The 21,412-nt window shown below is 33.2% G+C and overlaps 1 protein-coding gene across 1 annotated transcript in view; it reads left to right on the forward strand.

Annotated features, from left to right (window-relative positions):
* Positions 1–21,412, forward strand: part of ATP9B (ATPase phospholipid transporting 9B (putative)) — a 506,373-nt gene that overhangs the window by 51,242 nt on the left and 433,719 nt on the right. Inside the window, exon 3 of the mRNA XM_044683481.1 lies at positions 18,105–18,255. Within this exon, the coding sequence (XP_044539416.1) occupies positions 18,105–18,255 (151 nt within the window). The remainder of the gene's footprint in view (positions 1–18,104; positions 18,256–21,412) is intronic.

Here is a 21,412-nt window from a genome sequence, read left to right on the forward strand (position 1 = left end):
TGGGGTCGTCCCATCTGCTTCCCTGCACTGTGTGCACTACCTCAAATGAAAGTGCTCCAGTGTTAGTCACGAGACAGTGAGCTAAGCACATTGACCTGGAAAGGAAAGATTACAGATCCTGGGGTAGAGGAGAAAATTTAAGAAGAGATTCCAGGAAGTGTGCTCTCTCTATTCCCTTGGACATAGTGGTGAAAGGACGATGGCTGAGATAGATAGCCATTTGATGAAACATCCACATGGTGAGATTAGAGTAGGGTTAAATCTCCCTCTATCTCTATGCTTTCTCTTTCAAGTTAATATGAATAAACTTTATGGAAGTTAAGGACCAGAGTTTTAAATTAGCTTTAACAATTATTAAATTACAAATAAGATATAGTTTGATTGTTGGGACAAAATTAATTTTCAGTTGTCCTAACAGTTTTTACTGAATAGTTATTTCTTGTCCCCAAGATTTGGATCTATTCTTTTCATCAAATACAAGGTTACTATAATCTTTTACTGTTCTGTTCCACCTCTTTAGCTTTCTATTTCTAAGGCAGTAGCAGATAGTTTGGGTAAATTACTACTTTATAATATGATTTAAATTCTGGTACTGCTAGATCTCTCTTTTACATTTTTTTCATTAATTCTCTTGTTATTCTTGATCAGGGGTTGGCAACGTATGGCTCTCGAGCCATATCTGTCTCTTTTGAGGGCCAGATATGGCTCTTTCTGCAGGAGCCATAAAGTCAATTTTTTTTCAGGCACTGTTACAGGAGCGTGCACTGTGAGCACCGTACGGCTCTCACGAAATTACAAATGTGGTGTTTATGGCTCTCATGGCCAAAAAGGTTGCTGGCCCCTGTTCTTGATCTTTTGTTCTTTCTAATGAATTTTGTTATTTTTTTCTAACTCAGAATAATTTTTTGGTAATTTAATTGGGATGGCATTGAATAAGTAAATTAGTTGAGGTAGGATTGTCATTTTAATTATATTGACTCTGTCCATCCATGAGTGGTTATTTCTTCAATTATTTAGATCTGGCTTTGTTTGTAAAAAAAATATTTTATAATTGAGTTCATGTAATTCCTGGGTTTGTTTTGGCAGGTATATCCTTAAGTATTTTATTCTATCTCTGGTTATTTTATATAATCTCTTTCTATCTCTTCTGTAGCAGTCCAGATATGTATAAACCTTGATTATATTTTATATTTTAGGGGTACTCAAAAACCATGCTTATGAGCTATGAGCTCATTTTTACCAAGCTAAATTCTATGCCCTTGGTTCAGTTAAGTCCTTAACCTTGTCAAATTGAGACCCAGCCCTGATGCTAAACTCTAGAAGACTACTCGCCAGATATCTCAATATATATTTTTTTTACCAACAACAATCTATTAACACAGACAAACTGATATACCTTAGGCCATATGTACTCCTGATTTTGGGCATTAGAGACATCTATTGTTTTAGGATCCTGCAGTGTGTATCTTGTGATGATTACCTAACTTGTCAGACCACCTTTGTCCCTTCCCCCCCCTTCCCTTTGTAACCCCAATAAAATCAATATGCCCCAAACAGAAGAAAGCTCTTTACCACCATAGCTCTATTCCATCAGAGCTGAATTCCACCAAGAGCCTACTCGAGGTTTACACTTTGCCACAATTCTCTTGTCTCTGAGTCTTTCTTCCTTCGTTGTGTTCCTTCTCTTCTTACCCCATCACCCATTCTCCCTCAGTCTTCAACCACCCTTCTGAGGTGTTCACCTATGAATATATTAATTTGTGACTGCTGGCAGCTACATATTGGTTGGTCTTCCAGAGTTTAGTGTCAGGGCTGAGTCGAAGTGGTAAGTGTGGTTTTTGAGTACCCCTAAAATATAATCAAGGTTTATACATGCCTAGACTGCTATGTCTTCTTATAGGACTTTGTTAGTAATATATAAAAATGCTGATAATTTATGTGGTTTTATTTCATGTGTTGCTATTTTTCTTGATTGTTTCACCTAACTTTTTAGTTGAATCTCTAGGATTTTCCACATAAACAATCATATTGTCTCCACACAGATAGCTTTGTTACTTTTTTACCAATTCTGTTTCCTTCAATTTCCTTCCTTCTTCTTCCATTTTAATTCCCCTTTTCAGGAACACAAAATTTGTTTTACTTATGACTATTCCTTACCCTGTTCATTCTTTTTAACACCTGCTCCTTAATCTCACTGTTTTGAATTTGATTTATTTCTGCCAAAATGTATATGTATGTGTGAGCATGGATTTTCAAACTATTTTGTTTCAGATTAGAATGAGGCTTATCTGATGCTCAGTTCTCTTGTTTCTTCTGCCATCTTCATATATTCTTCTCCCTCTTATATTATAAGAAGTAGCAAGTTTCACTCCCTTCTTTCTACATTAATGAATTCATTCTTTATCCTTCCTTCCCTTTTTAGCTATTAGAATGGGACCAATCTATACCCTGAGCCTGTGTTTCTCTTATCTAACAGCTCTTTGTAGGCATTAATATGTTCTGAAGGTACACCTTCTCTAATAGACTGTTAGCATGCTACATCACTGTATAGATCTTTGCAATTGCTCAGATAAATTTACCTTCCTAGTTTTTTCTGTACTCTTGTATTTCAAATTTTGCTACTCATCTCTTATCTTTTCATAAGCAATGTTTAAAAGTCCTATATTGCCACCCCCACCACCCACCCCTTCATTTATTTGTTTGTTTGTTTGTTTGTTTGTTTGTTTGTTTATTTATTTATTTGCTTTTGTGTCAGATCTTACATTTTCTTCCAGTATGGTTTTTTTTTATTTTGTTGTGATATTTTTTGCTGTTTCCTACTTATTGTGCTAGGTTTATTCTGTCCTAGACAGTCCTAGACTGAGTGCTATGGCACTCCATAAATACTGTCTACCTTCCATTTCAAGGTTACCACCATGGAAACCTTTTCAGGAGAACCTTCCTCTCTTGTAGCCTTCAGACAGAGAGGCTTGCACCTATACTCCAGTTCTACCAGTACTTGTTTTCCTTGAGTTGTTTCCTTATTAGCATGGGCTTCTGGTTAACCTTGTATTTCTGAAGTGGAAGAAGAAGATGCCATTTATTTCATCTGAACCTTCAGCGTTTTATTGGAGTAGATCTGGAGTTGAGTAGCCCGCCTCTCATTTAGGTAGCTGTCTTATCTGGAAATCTTTGTATTTCACATTTGAACACTTGATTTTTCTTCATAGCATTCAGTTAGTTCAGGAGCATGTAGTAATTACTTTATTAAGGTTTGGATATTTGAGGGAATATGCTCAAGGTTTCATTGCTAATCTTGCAATTTCAGCAGTTAGAAGTTCAGAAAAGGAAAACCTGGGTCTAGGAGGTTCATATTTCCTTAATATTTTCCATAATATTTACTTCTTGTGGACTTTATTAATTTGGGAAGAAAGTCCAATAGAATAATTTCTAGATGGATACAAATTGGGTTAATTTTCACCAAAAAGTATTTTGGAACTACTTGTAACTGAAGTAGGTTTGTTGTTGAGTCATTTCAGTCATGTCTGACCCTTTGTGACCCCATCTGGGATTTTTCTTGGCAAAGATAATGGTGTTGTTTGCTATTTTCTTCTTAATTTCATTTTACAGATGAGAAAGTAGAGGCGTAAGTGAATTGCCCTAGATCACATAGCTAGTAAGTATCTGAGGCCGTATTTGAATGTAGGAAGATGAATCTTATTAATTTCAGGCCTGGCAGTCTGTCTACAGTGTTATCTAAATAAAGTGTCTGACTTGTGATATGATCTGATTAGTGATCTGAGGACACAGCATTTTGGAATTTTGGTATGAGAATTTGGATAGTACTTGTTGATCCAGAAATATTCCATAGATATTTTGGGGCGGAGAAAATGTAGTCCTCTAGGAAATTCATAATCCCAAGTTTTTCCCATCTCTTGCTACCAAAGTACCATTTTTCATCTCATCTCCAGATCTAGAAAAGTGAATCAAAGGATAAGCAAGCGCTCTGAAAATAAATCTTTAGGACTGACTTTGGATACTGTAGCTTCCATACTAGCAAGTTGATGCTTGCTTTTCCCCATTATGAGCTCTGTGTATTTGTATGATACTGTTTTGGAAAAATGCTTTTTAACTATTAATCTTGCTTTGCTGTTTGAGTTATACTATTTTATTAAAGAGCCAAATTTACTGATTATATTCATAGAATTCTGGGAGTAGTAGTCTCTTGGGATACTCAATTTGCCAGTGTCTGTGTGGGTTAGAGGAATATGTCCAAAAGAAATACTGAATAAGTCTTCCCATTCTTTTCAGTATTCATCATATTTATGATTTATTTACAGTACAGTAATATTCTTTTTTTACCAATTACATTTTTATTTAAGTATTTTCCAGTCACATGTAAAATTTTTTTAGCATTCATTTTTAAAATGTTGAGTTCAAATTTATCTCCCTCTCTCCTCCCCTCCCCTGAGAAGGTAAGCAATATGATATTGAATATACATATGAAATTATACAAAAAATTTCCTTATGAGCTGTGTTGCAAAAGAAAACACAAAAACCCAAAAATATTTTAAAAGTATATTTCAGTTTGTACTCAGTATAGCAATTCTCTCTGGAGGTAGATAACATTTATTATTATGGATCCTTTGGAATTGTCTTGGATCATTGGCTTGATCAGAGTAAGTCTTTCACAGTTGATCATCCTTAAAATCCTGTTATTGTAGAACAGTAATATCCTATTAAATTCTTGAATCATAATTTTAACTACTTGCAAGTTGATAGATATTGTTTTTAGTGCTTTGCTACTGCATATAACAGGTAAAGCTAAAGATATTTTAGTATTTATTTCTGTCTGTCTGTCTGTCTATCTATCTATCTATCTATCTATCTATCTATCTATCCCTTTCCTTTTGTCACTTATCTCCTTGGATTATACTTCCAACTGTGATCTCTGAGTCAAAGGTTTTAGACATTTTATTCACTCATCTAACTATATTGGTTAAGACTTTGATCACTTATTAATTGCAGAATGGCTTATATAGTTCTGTTAGATGTCTGTGTATTTTGGATATGAGACTCTTAAAAATAATTTTTTATAAAAATAATGTTTTGTTCTCACATTACTTAATTTGTCCCTGATTCCCACCTCCTCCCAGTAAGCCATCTCATCTAACAAAGAATTTTTTTTTAGACAAAAAAAGAGGAAAATGGAAAAAAAAAACATCAACACCAATCAAAACATTGAAAAAAATTGATAATAGGTTCAGTGTTCTATACTCATGGACCTCTGCAGAGTTGTCAACAAAAGCCCTCTTATCACATCTATACTTCGGAATCAACCTTATGCTTTATAATTTTGCAGTATGCATTTTTGATTGTTTTATGATTCTTACCATTTACATTGTTAACATGTGTATTTTTTCTTTCTGTTTTCTTTTTTCATCAGTTTACATATAATTTCCTGTGCTTCTCTGTATTCATTATATTTTTCATATAGCATAGTAATAGTTTTTTACATTAATTTATCTCACTTTGTTCTGAAAAGTTCTCCAGTTGATAAGGTTCTATTTTGTTTCTAGTTCTTAGTATCAGAAAATGTTTAGTTATAATAAATATTTGGGTTTATATGAGAATTTTCTTCTTATCATTGACCTTCTTAGAGTATATGTTTATGATGAAATAATATGGATGGTTTAACCAACATATTTGTTTAATTGCAAATTCCTTTTTCCATAATGGTTATACCAATTTATAGCTCAATCAATCAGATATCAGACTCTTATGGAGATATGTTATACTTATGTTTGCCCTCCCCTCTCCTCTTTTAACGGCTTCGCTTCTTATTTTAGTTGTATTGTTTGTTCATGCAGAAACTTTTATTTCATTATTTCATAGCATCAGAATTATTAATTTTATATTTTGTAGTTTTCCTCTGTTTCTCTTTTTTTGGTTAAAAATTCATTTCCTTATAACTGTGAAAGACATTTGATCTGTTTCACTTCTTTTCCTAATAATATTATCTCTAATAATTAGATTACATCTTTATTTTGAGTTTCTCATGGCATGGGATATAAGATATTGCTTAAAACCTAATTTCTGCTAGACTGCTTTCTAGTTTTCCTAGAAGTCCTTGTGAAATAGTGTGTTCTTTCTTGGTAGTTTTTTTTTTTTTTTTGGTAATTAACTAATTTTGTAATTTGATTATTTAAATCAAACATTTTAATTAGACATTAATTTCAGTAGTGTTGTAGGCTACAAAATTCATTCATAATAATTACCAGCATTTCTGTAGAACAATAACAAAACTCGGGAGGTAGTGGTAGGAGGGCAATATAAAGTAGGAGATGATTGTAAAGCACAGGATCCAGAACATAGTGATATTACTGATGATGATGATGATGATTATGTAAGATTGAACTTGAGAGGGGGTGATGGTAGAACCCCGAGAGTGAAGATCAGTTGGTGACCATTGGAACCAAGAGGTTTTAGGGGAGAATTCCCAAGCAAGTAGGGATTTGGTTTTGGAGCTGTGAAGGAGAAGCAGTTGGAAGTCTGCAGCGCAGGATAAAACCAGCTCTTGAGAGACATATCTATGCATTTGCTAATCCTGGAAAACTGTGACAGTGGCCATATTTGTTCCTGCTTAAATAGATCATTGAGTCAACATCTACTGAGAGATTTGGTACTCTTTTGAAAGCCAGTCTCTCTGAAACAGCTTATCCTCACCTTGACCTTACAAAAGACCCATAATTCTAAATTAATTGTAAACTAGATAGGAATAAGGGATTAATTGGAAAGGGAGAGAGAAGCCTAGATTGGGGTATGAGCCCTGTTTAGGTGATGGACTCTTAGGGGGTGAAATCATAAGGCACCCTACTATCCCACTCTTTCCTTAACCCTTCACCCTTTCTTCAACATCATTTCTAAGTCAGATTGTGTTTTAGATCAGTCAGTGGAGATTGTTAGGAAGAGAGAAGACAACTGCCTACCTTGAGTGATCTCCATCATGAAGCTAGGAGTCAGAAAGTGAAAGTTACTGGGGGAGGCTTTTCCAGATATTTCTGGCTGTCAACATCTTACAGAGATAATAAAGACCTTATACCTTAGAGAAGCCTTACCTCCAACTTTTGAGGGGTGGCACAAATAATTCAAGTCACTCCCTCTTAGGAAGCCATACCCTAACAACTATTAAGTAAAAAGAAGTCTCCTGTGGTAACTAGAGAGAGGGATAACATGTTGACCTTCCTTTCTCTATCACTCACTTTACCTTATTTTAGGATCTTTCCTTTTTATATCCTTTTTATAATGATGATGATAATGATAATGGAAAATACCACTCCATATAAACACAGAATGAATAAAACTTATGAGAACCAATATAAGGAAGCACATGGATAGATAAAATTACAAAATATTCTTTCAAGAAATACAGAATAACAAATAATTGGAATGATATTCATTGTTCATGGCTGGGTCATGCCAGTATAATAAAAATAACAAATGCTGAAATTAATTTGTAGATTTTGTGCTATACTAATCAGACTTGTAAAGGAGTATCTCTGATCCCATGCCATATTATAAAACAGTGATTATTAAAACTAACTGGTACTTGTTTAAAAGGAAAAGTAGGCAATGAAAATGATTATTTAATGAAGCATGAGAAATAATTGAATATTTTTAGAATGTTCAGTAAGTAATGAAATACTTTTTATTCCTACTAAATATTCTTTCTGTTTTTGTGACAGCACTCGCTTTTCCCTAGTTATCCTACATTCCTGACTGCACCTTCTTGTTCTTTAACTAGATACCTTAAAACTTTCTCTTAGTTCCTTTTTTAAATTTTTTTTTTTTTTGGTGACTTTCTTAGCTCTCATAGATTCAATCATTATCACTGTAAAGATCATTTTAAACTCTGTATCTGGTTCTAGTCTCTCTCTTAAACTTCAGTCCAGCATTATCAGCTGCCCTTTGGACATCTGGGAGTTGATATCCAGTAGTCATTTCCAACTCAACATGTCTAAACCAAAACTTATTCTCTTTCCTCTAAAACCTACTTGGCTTCCAAAATGGTCTGTTTCTTTTAAGGATACCACTGTTCTTTCAATCATCCAAGTGTATAACCTCATAGTTATCTTCTTCCTTGTCACATATCCCACATCCATTCAGTTGCCAAGTCTTGTTGGCATAGCATCTTTCAAATTTTCCTTTGTCACACTAGCGTAAATATTATTCAGACTCCCACTACCCCTCTAGCATGGAGTATTAAAGTGTGTTCTATTTGATTTCTTCACTTAACATAGTTTTTCTCCTCTCACCCTTTTGCCAAAATGATGTAATGTTTTTTCTTTTCTTTTTTCTTTTTTAAATCCTTGCCTTCCATCTTAGAATCAATACTGTGTTTTGCTTCTAGGACAGGAGAGTAGAGTAGTAAGTAGAGTAGTAAGAGCTAGGCAATGGGGGTTAAGTGACTTGCTCACAGTTAAGTGATTTAGTCACACAACTATGAAGTACCTGAGGCCAGATTTGAATCCATGATGTCTCGTTTCTGGGCCTGGCTGGCTGTTGAATCACTGAACAACCTAGCTGCCTCCATGATACAATATTACTAAAACACAACATATAAGCATGTTACTCCCTTGCTCAATAAATTTAAATAACTTACTTTTACTTTTTGAACCAGTTTTTGTTTCATGTTTGGCATTTAAAGACCATCAGAACCTGGCTCTGTTCTAACTTTCTAGTCTTTTAAGGATGACTTCAATTCTTGCATTCTCCAGCTCAGCTTACCTGGTTTTCTTGTTTTCACCCCAAATCCTATTCCCCATTTCCTGTCTATGTTCCTTTGCATAGACTATCTCCCATACCTGGAATGCACTCCTTCCTCACTCCCATTTCTTAGGGAATCTAGGCTTCTTCAGAGTTTAGTTCATGCTTCACCTCTCTAAGAGGACTTTTCTGATTTTCCTTTTGCTGCTTGTGCTTTCTTTCCAAATATTCATTTTGCTCTGTGTACACATTCTATTTCCTGATAAAATGTTGGCTTTCTTGAGGGTATATATTCAATTGCCCTCTTGCTCTCTAAGAGACCATTACATATATGTATGTGTGTGTATGTATATATATGCCTTGTAAACCTTGAAGTACTACATAAATACCATGATCATCATTAAAGTTGACAGTGCATGTTACCCATTTTTAAAAGAGGTTGACATTGTAGAACTTCGAGACATGAGGTAATCTAGTATTATTTTGAGTATCATTTAAATAAGTGAGTTTTGTGAGGCCCCAATCTGTAAGGAAATAAATAATTAAAGCAAAAAGACTTTTATGTACTAGGAGAATAGCATGGAGGTCAGGGAGCACATATCAAAATCAAGACCAAAGCAGGTTCCTTAGTTTTATTAATAAGAGAAGTGAAAAGTGTAAAAGAATTTAGAAATTTGAGACCGTGGAGACTGAGCAAGGCCTAAAGGTTTGGCTGTGTTTCTAGGTACTTTAACTAGGGCTTGAGTGAAAAGCATTGGAATTGAGAAGATGGCATTGAGAGATCTGGTCTATTTTGGAGGATGACAGGAGACAGGATGGAGATAAGAGCCAGGGGCTAAAACTATCTAGTAAAGTAATGTATTTGATAATGTGAATATGGATATAGAAAGGCAGTTTTTTTAATTACTGTGTCCAGATATAGACTAGAAGTGTCACTGATGCTTAGCAGTGGGTTTTTATTGATAATAAATATATCATTTGTTGATAATTTAAAAAATGTTTTATTTTGATTTGAATATTAGCTATATTTCTTGACAAAGACTTATGCTAACAACAAATGTATATACATTTGTCATTATTTAAAAATTAGCATTGACAAATATATTACTTTTGAGAACTTTTGACATATGTTCAGGGTTCTCTTGAATTATCTTCAATTATGTATTTACAAGTTATATAAATTTATTAAAGGATGTAAATATCTCCAAGTTTTAATCATGTAAGAAGATCCCATTCAACAGTATTAGTAAACTCCAAATAGTATAAAAAGTTAAAAATTAAAAACTCCATACTTTTGGAACCAAAATATGCATTTAACCAAATAGCCTGTACTTTTCTTTGTGCAATTTTTGCAATTTAAATTTTGAGTACTTCATATGTTTTAGGCATAAGTACTACTAGATTGTCCATATTATAGCACTAAACTTATTTCTGTATGATAGACCACCAAGGAGGTTAATATATAGAAAAATATTTTTCAGAAGAAACATTTTTAAAAAAAAGATAAATTTTAGGAGAAGTATTGAAGTTATTTGTATTTCAGGCTGTTTAGTTTTAAAGAATTGTAATCCCCATTTTAGTATGTGTTTGCTTTTCTATTCATTGTACATTTTGTGGTAATAGAAAACATTTTACTATTTGAACCATGATGAAACAATAAAATGTTAATTTGCAGAAAACCATAGGGTATATTTTTATTTTCATAATTCAGCACAATATGGAAATTTTAGATCCTTTTGTTTTCCTGTGATCATTTTTCTTTAACTTGGAGTTTTCCTTCCAGCTTGTAAAATTGAAATGCACATAGATCAATACTTTGGAGTTCTTTGGCCTAGATTGATTTCTTTCTCATGAGATTTACATTCCACTTGTTATCCAAAAACACTTTGTCCCTATGAAAATGGTGCCAATGAATGGCATTTCCATATGAAGTGAAGGGGATATCAAATGCTTGGATTAATCTGGGCTCCAAAATGGCCTGTATACTTTCAATTAATCTGCACATTTGTTATGCAGAAGCATGGGAAAATGCTGATCTTTTAAGAATTTAACTACTGTGTTGCTTTTGCCCTAGTTACCAAGCTACACTTGAATACAATAATTACAGTATGGTGGGATTTGGAGGAACTTATTTCAGTTTTTAGGGGGAATGTAGTTTTGGCCAATTAAAATTTAATAAATAATGAGTGATCTTTTGGTACCCATTCTTTAGTTTAGTTTCTCTTTGGATTGTATTTTGGGGAAAAGATTTAATGTATTGTATATCAAGATAAGATTGCAGAGTTTAGATATACTTTCAAATTTAGGGGCAAGAGATTTTGCAAGTAATTTACTAACATTGGAAAACATTTAGAACATTGAAGGAATCATATTATTTAAATTGTTATATAGATCTTGCCACCTTTCTCCTTAGTACTCTGCCACATGAATTTTTCTATTCCTGCGCTATGTTTTATCATTTATCCTTATTTTTTATATGACCATTGTTTTGGCCCCATGATATTCTCAGGTTATTTAATTTTCCTTCCTAGCTCCCCATTATATCTCAGTCACAAAGAATTCTTTGTCCATCTGTATCCCTGTGAAGCTCAGCCTTCTTACCTATACCTCTCATTTTAAATCTCTGGCCACTTCTCTTTGATGATACTTTCTCATTCTGCAAAAACCTGTCTGAATTCTTGTGGTGCTCCAAGATCATTGAATTCTTTAGATATCGAAATATACTTAAACATTCTATGAAATTTGTCATTTGATCAATATCATATCATGTGATGCATATTATAGGGAAACTATTGTTATTTTTAAAAATGATGAAGGCCGATATAATGAGGGAAATTAGTATTTTAATAAAAGTCATTGCTGATAGAGATAAATCAACCACACGCCTGTAAAAAATTCAAATTGCCACCTCTGCCATTTTCTTCCATACCTTCCCTACTCCTCTCAGTCCCCTAGGAGCCTGCTCAGGTAGCAAAGAGACCGTTTCAAGCCTGCCCTCCGAATTTAAGCTGTGCTCTACGTTGGTTCTTGTCTGACGTTAACTGGAAACCCATTGGATCACGGGGAATGTAGTCTCAAAGTTCCCCACATGTCCACAGGAAGTTTGTAAGATACTTTTAAATGGCACCTCCCTGAATTCCAAACACACATTTCCCCCTGATATCCGGCAAAAAAAAAAAAAAAAAAGGTTGGCCCTTTTTCTTTGCTGGATCTGTAAACATAGTCAACTTCTAAATTTCAGGAATTTGGGGGGATAAAAGAAATGGGTAAAGCTAGCTGCATTGACAAAAAACCAATTTGGGGGCAGTCCCCTATTGGCATAAGAGTGTACATTCAAAACAATGCATTCAACTCATTCAACTCCCCATAGTTCAAATCAATCGCACCCAAAGTTCGAATTTGATTTTTATAGTCCAGTGAAGGGTCTTCAGGCATCTTCATGGTGCCTTCACCAAACAGGTTCGTTGTCTGGATTCTGGGGAGATGTTAAAATCCTTATCCTGAAATTACTCTCAAAAGAATTTAAACTTTACACTATATTGTGATTATATATGATAAGGGGATTATTCTGTCCTATAAATAATGAAAAAATTGTGAATTGCATTTTCTTCAATTTTGTTAACATTTGCACAGTAACAGAACTGTTACACCTTGGAAGATAAGGAATCTTACCTTTTATCTAAAGGGTAAGAGTTTAAAAATAAATTACTAAATTATTGAATTCATGAATTTTAAAAACCCTTGCATTTAATTTTGGGGAGTAAAGTACTTTTGTGTCAACAGGGCCTTAGGGTGATGTAAATACTGATAATGGTGCATGCATTAAAGTTTTTATTACTTGTCATTGATACAATATAGACCATGTTATACAAACTTTATGACTTTGCTTCTTTAATGCCTTTTTAAGAACTGCCTGTATCAAAATTTGTTTGACATTGGCTGAGATTCTTTAATCTTTTAAATACTTTAAAAATCAATATTTCCTGAATTTCATATTCTTTCAAAAATCCTGGAATAGTTGTCATCTATTTCACTTGAAATCTGAGCTTTGAAAAATATTCAGTTATCTGATTAGGAAATTGGTGACCCTCTTGCTTTGTGGAACAGAATATCTTATGTCTGAAATTTTTCCATAAAATTTTTTAAAAGTGCATTTGAAACAATTAAATAAAGTAACATAAAACATGTATTGCATTTATAGTATTCATATCATGAGTACACTTTCAAAATAAACTTTTCTATTGAGATTAATAGCATAAGATCTTCTGGAGGCAAGTTATAAGAAGCTGAAAGAGTGGAAAGTACAATATATCAGGAGTCAGGACACCTGGGTTCTGATCTTGGTTCTTGACAAACAATTTTACTTGCTCTCTGTGGGCCTGTTTCTTCATTTACAAATAGTCAAAATATATGATTTCTAATGTTCTTGCCCACTGAAATTGTGGATTTTGTGATTAGGATTTTAAAATGTGATTATTTAGTTTTTATGAGTTAACCAGAGAATTCTGTGATAAGGCAAAAACATAGACTTTGTACATCCTAATTCTTCTCTGGATACTCCACATTTTATATACTACATTACTACTTCAACACTTCATTGATTGTTTTCTTTTTTAATTTACTTATTCATGGAATTATCCACAAGTGTCCCTACCTTTTCCTGTTATGGGGTTACAACTGGGTGTTATGGGGTGCAATCGTGAACCGCTAGGTTCAGGAAGGATACCTTTTGCAGGAATGCAAGCTTAAAAGTAAAAAGAAAGATTTATTAGTAAGATAGGATTAATGACCATCAAGATGGCATGAGTGGAACAACCCTGGGGGTTGCTCCCAGAATGCCTCAGTTCAGGGGTTTTTATATCCTTTATAGCAGTGAATATGTGAGGTTATGTCATGGTGTGGACATGACTCTAGGGTGGTAAGCAGTTAGGTATTTGGTGGGGTGTGGGGTCTGCCTGAGACCCTCATGATTTAGGGAACAGATGGATGCCATGCTATCAAAGTGTGGCCTGGAGGTGTATCTCTTTTTTTTCTCAACCTAAAGGACAATCCAAGGATAATAGTAATCTCAGGATCTTATAGTGGCTATCAGATGACAGGCATGTTCATACAAATTAAGTCTTTTATGTTTCTAACTTTCAGTTCATCCTCTGGAGGTAATATTTACACTTTATTCCGAGAGCATTAATTCTATGGCTTTGTATGTTGTTCTCTTGGTTCTACTCATTTCACTATTCATTATTCCATGTAGTTTTTTCTAAGTTCAAAAAAAAATTAATCTGCTCATTGTTTCTTATTGTGCAGTCACAATCATATGCCACAATTTGGTTAGCCATCCCCTAATTAATGGATATCTCCTCAATTTTCAATTCTTTGCCAACACAAAGAGAACTACTATAAATATTTGAAACATAGGTTATTTTCCTTTTTCCCTGATCTTCTTGGGAAACAGACCCAATAATGATATTGCTGGGTTTAAGGGTATACGCAGTTTTAAAATTCTCTGGGTGTAGTTCTGAATTACTCTTCAGAATGGTTGGATCAATTCACAACTCCACCAACAGTATATTAATGTCCACATTTTTCTACATCCCTTTCAATGTTTGCCATTTTGCCCTTTTGTCAATTTAGCCACTCTGCTGGGTGTGAAATGATATATCAGAATTGTTTTGGTTTGTGTTTCTCTAATCATAACTTAGAAATATGAATTGATTTCTTTGTCTGAGAACTGCTTATTATGTCTTTTGTCCATTTATCAATTGGGGGTGATGGCTCATTTTCTTATAAATTTGTTAAAGTTTTCTGTATTTTAAATATGAGACCTCTATCTGAGAGGCCGTCTTTAAATTTACCCATCCATTTTTCTGCTTTCCTTCTAATCTTGGCAAAATTTGTTCATACAAAACCTTTTCAGTTTAATGTACTCAGTATCATGCATTTTGCATACAATACTCTTATCACCTCATTGATGGTTAACTTTTGTCCTTTTTCCCCTCCTCTGATGTCTGAATGAAGAGATGTCTTTTTTTTTAAAAAATGTGAACTACTTAGAACAGAGAGAAATATAGAACCACTTTTAGAAGAACTCTAAGAGGACTGTTTATATTACAGTGATTCCCAAAGTGGACACTACTGTGATCCAGGGGGTGGTGATGGCCACAGGTGCATTTATCTTTCCTATTAATTGTTATTAAAATTAAAAAAATTAATTTCCAGGGGGCTAAGTAATATTTTTTTCTGGAAAGGGGGCGGTAGGCCAAAAAAGTTTGGCAACCACTGGTTTATAACTATGTAGCTATTCTGGAAGAATATCTCTGATTTTGGAAAGATATATTTAAAATATGTATTTTTGCATTTGTGTACAGGGGAAATGATTGAGCCACTGAAAAGACTCTTGTAGAAGAATACTTTGAGTGTAAATATGAGGACAAATTTAAGAAAAGTCATATAATTTTGAACTTGCCAAATGAAGTAAAGTTGACTAGATTTTGATTTATCTGCGTATTGTATACCCTGGATTTAATATTAAAAGTGCTTGGGGCAGCTGGGTAGCTCAGTGGAGTGAGAGTCAGGCCTAGAGACAGGAGGTCCTAGGTTCAAACCCGGCCTCAGCCACTTCCCAGCTGTGTGACCCTGGGCAAGTCACTTGACCCCCATTGCCCACCCTTACCACTCTTCCACCTATGAGACAATACACCGAAGTACAAGGGTTAAAAAAAAAAAAGTGCTTGTTATATATCTTATTAGTCATTTCATACTGGAATACTTTCAAGAGATAGAATTGTGTAGAATTTAAATTGTTTTGATATTTATGTATAAATGTAATGAATGATTTGAATTATTTTAAAAGTAATGGTGGGTAGTGCTGAATAAGCTACATTCATTCTTTCTCCAGACTTCTAGTGATTAATGGCATAGTATGAATATGTAAGTGGGCTGATCAAAATAGGACTATAGTCTATGGCCTTATTATATGTCATTCTAATATATGTTTACTGGAAGATTATCTAAAGTGTCCATCTCATATTTAAAATACTAATTAAAGTCTTTAAAGTACTATTTCGATATGCATATAGATGTTAACACTACATGACAGACTGTATCTGGGGGCAAAGCAGATGGCAAGAAGATTGTGGGGTAAAGTTCTTTTAGGGCTTGAATAATAGGCTCCCAGCAGTCAAGGTAGTCAGATCCTAGGGCAGAGATTCCAAAGTTGAGTAGTGGCTTTGCATCTTGAAAACATGGTCTAGAAAGGTCCTACTTGGAGGCTGGGCATATGGCAAGGAGCTTGTAGAGGAAGCATGGATCCACTGGATCATAGTTTTTGAAAAAATGTGTATAATAAGAAAATAAAACTTAAAAAATATGTGTACGTTCAATTCTGCTGAAGCCGTCCAGCAGCTTCATGAAGATTCCTAGTGGGTTGGACACTTAGAAAGGGGAACCAAGGACTGAGTGAAAATGGGTTACGGGTTAAGGGTTAATGGAAAGAGAACATAAGGCTAGAATAAAGATACGCAGACACAGAAAGTTTTGGCATAAGGTAGACAGACAGCGAGTAAGCTCTGATGGTCAAGAGCTTCATGGTTAGGAGCTCTGATGGTTAAGAGCTCTCTTGCCAACTGATGTCTTGTCACTTTTATTGGGGTTACAACAGTATGGGGGGAAGGGGAGAGGCTGGTGGCCTGATACATTAACATTATAGGTAATCATCATAAAATGCAAACTGCCAAAACCTGAAACAATAGGTAGAGCTAAGATCCTGATCCAGGGTGAATATGGCCTAAGGCATCTACTGATGTTTGATACCTATGTTAATTGATCATTGAAGGAAAAGTAAGGAGACTGAGATAACTGACTCTCTTCTGGGGTGTAGCCTTAGGGAAGGGCTAGGGATTTGGCAATTTGACTCAGGATTACAGAGATCAATCCTTAGCAGTATAAGAGTTAAGTTTTTTTTTAATACTTCTTAAAATAATATCACAATTAATGTATACTTGGATTGCTACATCTGCCATTATTGTCAAAAAACTTTTTGGAATTGTGTTGAAAAAACAAAACCATTTTTGGAAACAGTCAAGGGTATGTAAGAAGTGAGACCATTACAGTGTGGTTTTTTTTTTTTTTTGTTTTGTTGTTGTTGTTGTTGTTGTTGTTGTTGTTGTTGTTATGATTTAACACCTGAAGGCAGTTTGGAAAGGAAAATTTTAAATCTTTTTTGTGAGGTCAAATCATTGTTCTTATAGGATATAAAGATAGTAAGCACTGATAATACAGTTTGGGAATGGAAAACATAAGAGGGCACCCTAGAAAGTAATTTGGGCATATCATTTTGGTATATTTGTTCAAATATTACTATATTAATTAAAGTAAAATTTCTCTTTTTCGAGACTTGCATAAAAGAGAGGTTCCCCAAAATTATGAGAGTTGTTGGTGTTAACTGAGGTTATAAATAACTGCTTTAGATGGATGTTTCAATTCCTGAATATTTCTATGACAAGAAATTCATTAGCTTTCTTTCAGAAACATAGGACAAATAAACTGATTTCTATAGGGAATATGCTTAATTAACTTTAATTTCTAATGTAATTTTAAATCCTTATCTTAGTTTGCCTATAGAACTGATGGATTAAAAAAGTTTTCCCACCATCTTCTATTTAGAACATATTCATTGTAGGCATAGTTTATATTTAATTCTTAAATAGTGCTCAGATTAGGGGAAGAGACTTGTATTTCTGAGAATCTTGGTATATAAGTCATGGAAGAGAATTAGTTCTCCAACATTTTTTTTTTAACTAGCTTTTTTTTTTTTTTTTTTATCAATAGGATGCCAGATTAAATATCACTACCCTCTCAAATGTTAATTTGAACTCTGAATAGTAATGATATGTCACTTAATGTTCCCCCAAAAGTCATTTTCTAAGAAGTGGAGAAAAGTGATTATCTCAGAGAAGAGATGGGGAAATATGCTAGATTAATTGGAATCTGTAGAGGCTTTATCACTGAGTAGTGTATTGAGACTTCCCAATAATCTATAGTTACTCTTCTCCAATACATAAAACATCTAATGTTTCAGTGTATTAATAATGGTTGACTTTTGTCAATAAGAGAGCCTAGCAGGGAAGATCATTTCCCTGAGGTTTCAAAAGTGATTACAGACTTCTATAAATGCAAATATCTTTTAGAATTTTGATTGCGTATAGAAGTTTGTGTAATGGATCTTGTTTTGTAAAGTATAACATTTATAATTAGATAAGCTGAAAGCATCTTTGCTAAATATTGAAACAATTATGTCTTTAAGTAGAAATATGTTGAAATATTTTGGACAGCTACAAAATAATAATCTTTGTTCCATTTAGTTGCTGTGACTGGCTCATTAATATTTGCCGAAAAAAGAAGGAACTGAAAGCTCGTACTGTCTGGCTTGGATGTCCTGAAAAGTGTGAAGAACAATACCCTAAAAATTCTATAAAAAATCAAAAATACAATATATTTACCTTTATACCTGGGGTAAGACTACTAATGATTTCTTGAAGGTTGGCTTATCAAATGGCAATTAGTTTGCTTTTTATTAAAGATTGCAGAAAATAAACTTTTACCTCCTGGAAATATTAGTTTAAAATGATAAGGAAACATAATTAAAATTGTTTTTATGAGGAATTAATCTTTTTTTTTCAAAAGTATATTTGGAACAGGTACATGTTGACAAAAGAGAATTTAAAATGAAAAAGCCTGTTTAGATTTTAATGGATTTTTCTATTTAAAATTTGGATTTCAACACAGTGATTTTAATATAATATACTACATTAATAAGCTTACCTTTCAGAACAATTAAAATACTAAGGATACAAAATAACATTTAAAAACATTTTTAAAAGTTCATGCATTCTTAGCTTCCACTCTGCATAATTTGCAAAGCCACATTTATATGTTTAGATTTGCTTTATTATCTTCTTATTTTGGAATCCTTTTAGGAAGATGAATTATAAAAGGAATATTATGGGGTAATTCAAATACATGTATTCATATATTCTCAATTTTCAACATCTTGTTTATTGTCAAATTTACACTATTTAGCAATAAAATCTTTTCGGGACTTCAATTCAGTGCTGCTTTGTCCTTTACATTTTAATTTAAATAATCACTCTACTTTATATTGGGTATTGATTTTCCCCCCATCCATCCAATAGTTGGCAAATGCTTGATATCTAATATGCTTCTTTATTAAAACACACAAAAACTAATGGCTTCATAATTAAAAGACTGATCTTTTGTCAGGGCAATAAAATGTCAACTGTCTTTCAGGCAAATAAATATTCTCATCTTTATTGAACGGAGCTACTGTTTTCTCCCTAGGTTTAAATTATTAAATACACAGAGATTGGTTAAGCATTCTACATTTTCCTAAAGGTCACAAAGTTCATTAAGTATACAGTAAAGCATTGATTACTGTGGTTAAAAATCTGCAGTGTAGCTTAACACTGATCAAGTTAAATTTATACATTGTGCTAAGATCAGCCATATTTTGCAAATACCTGTTGATGCGTTTGTGAAGCCTAGTATTGTGTGAATATTCTATTTTCTTAGAATATTTTCTTTTAAATTAGCTTTTTCCATGTACAATGTGTTACGATTAAACATGATAAAGACTGATATAATAATAGAAACAAACAAATGTACATGTACATTAGGAATTCTATTCCATTTAAAAAATAATGGCAATCTTGGAATTGCTAATAGATATAATTTATGTTGAATGAAATTTTGAAGTAATCAGTGGAGAGGGGTAGAGAAGGATGATTATCCTGCTGAGATTAATTCATGAAATAATTTTAAACATTTTAGATCTAAATTGAACATGATTTATTGTGAGTATAAACAGGCAGTCAATTTAGCAAAGCTATTTTAGTCAAACAAAAGTGTATAGTGATGTAAATAATTTTTCTATGTAAAACAATATGTATAAACTATTGCTTATCTTCCTTAGTTTTAACGTTTAATGTAAAGTATATGAAGCAAATGAATCTGTGTAGGCCTTGTTTTGCAGGTTGAGCTGCTATTTTGTGATAAGGTGAAATTGATGATATGCTTTTCAAGTTGTTTATTTATAAACATTTTATTTTCTGTGATTTCAGTAGGACTTAACAAACTTAAATCTTGCCATATGCTGGATTTTAAAGTATTCCAACAATTCCCAAATAGTTCAAAGACATTAGATATCTTAAAATTCCATATTTTAGTGATGGCATAATACATAGGGTATTGAAAATAGACTACAAATATATACTGTTTGCCTCTGTAGAAACTAAAGAAAAATACAAGTCAATTGAATTTTGTACATTATCTTATTTTAGATGTAACAGTGGAGTTATTTAAAGGAAAGATGAGGCTTGTCCTAAAGTAAACTTTTTTTGATAAAGTAATGAATACCACCAAATTCATTTTGTGATTTTTTTAATATATATATACATATATATATAAAAAGAATAGTTTATGTGCTTATGACTAGTTCTTCAAATTTGTTCTTTAGGTATCAGACTAAGTTAATGTCAGTAAAATGAGAAGTTAGAGAACTGGCCATGGAACTAAGAACACTAGTATATGATGTTGGGTAAGTTACTACCTTCTCAGTATTGTATACTAGTGTTGTCAAATTCAAATAGAAATGAAGACTACTAATTCAATGATCCCTACTGGCCACATATTGACTTATTATTAAAATGTAGAATTTACATTTTATTTTATATTCACTTGTTAAATATTCCCCAATTACATTTTGATCTGATTCTGTCCTCACTTAGGAACCTGAGGGTCATGTGTTTGACATCTCAACTCTATGCAACTTCCTAAGAATCCCATGTCATGATGAAAAGGCTGGCATTGAATTAATAGAGAAAATTTCTCACTGAGAATTCCAATGAAAAAGTAAAACTACAATGAAATCATAGCCCAGGATCCCTGGCTTCTGGGTTTCGGTCAGGCCCAAACATATCTTAGTTTTTCATTTATTAAGTAGTTTTACATTGGGATGATTTTGGTGGCATTTGTAGTGCTATTTTAATTAAATTAAAATTTTCTAAAATCCTTACCTTCTGCCTTAGTGACTAGGCAATGAGGGTTAAGTGACTTGCCCAGGGTCACACAGCTAGGAAATATCTGAGGTCAGATTTGAACCCAGGACCTCTTGTCTCTAGGCCTGGCTCTCAATCCACTGAGCCACTTAGTTACCTCCCATTTGTAGTGTTATTAAAAGTAACTTTATTACCTTGGAATAAAGGGGCAAATGCATTCAAAGGCACATTGCTTATAAAAAACATCTTAACCATCAGGAAACCTTGGGTAGGTATTCTTTGGTTAGAAACTAATAAGACTCTTAAAAATTCTTTAGTTACTATCATGTATGTCCTTTAAAATTGGAAATGTATTATGCCATCACATCACAGCAGGGATAGATCAATCCTTACATTAAACATTTAATTTAATAAAATAAAAAATGAATTTAAAACAGCAATATATTACTTCTTTCACTTAGAGGTATTTTTTTTTGTTGTTATCAGGTTTATTTTGACTGACTAATATTAAGGAGAAATTAGATTTTTCAGCTTCCTCCAGAAATTTGTTATAATTAAGAGGAGAAAAAATTTGCTATAAAAGGAAAATAACTTAG

The sequence above is a fragment of the Gracilinanus agilis genome, chromosome 1 (assembly GCF_016433145.1).
Source record: "Gracilinanus agilis isolate LMUSP501 chromosome 1, AgileGrace, whole genome shotgun sequence".
Lineage (NCBI taxonomy): Eukaryota > Metazoa > Chordata > Mammalia > Didelphimorphia > Didelphidae > Gracilinanus > Gracilinanus agilis.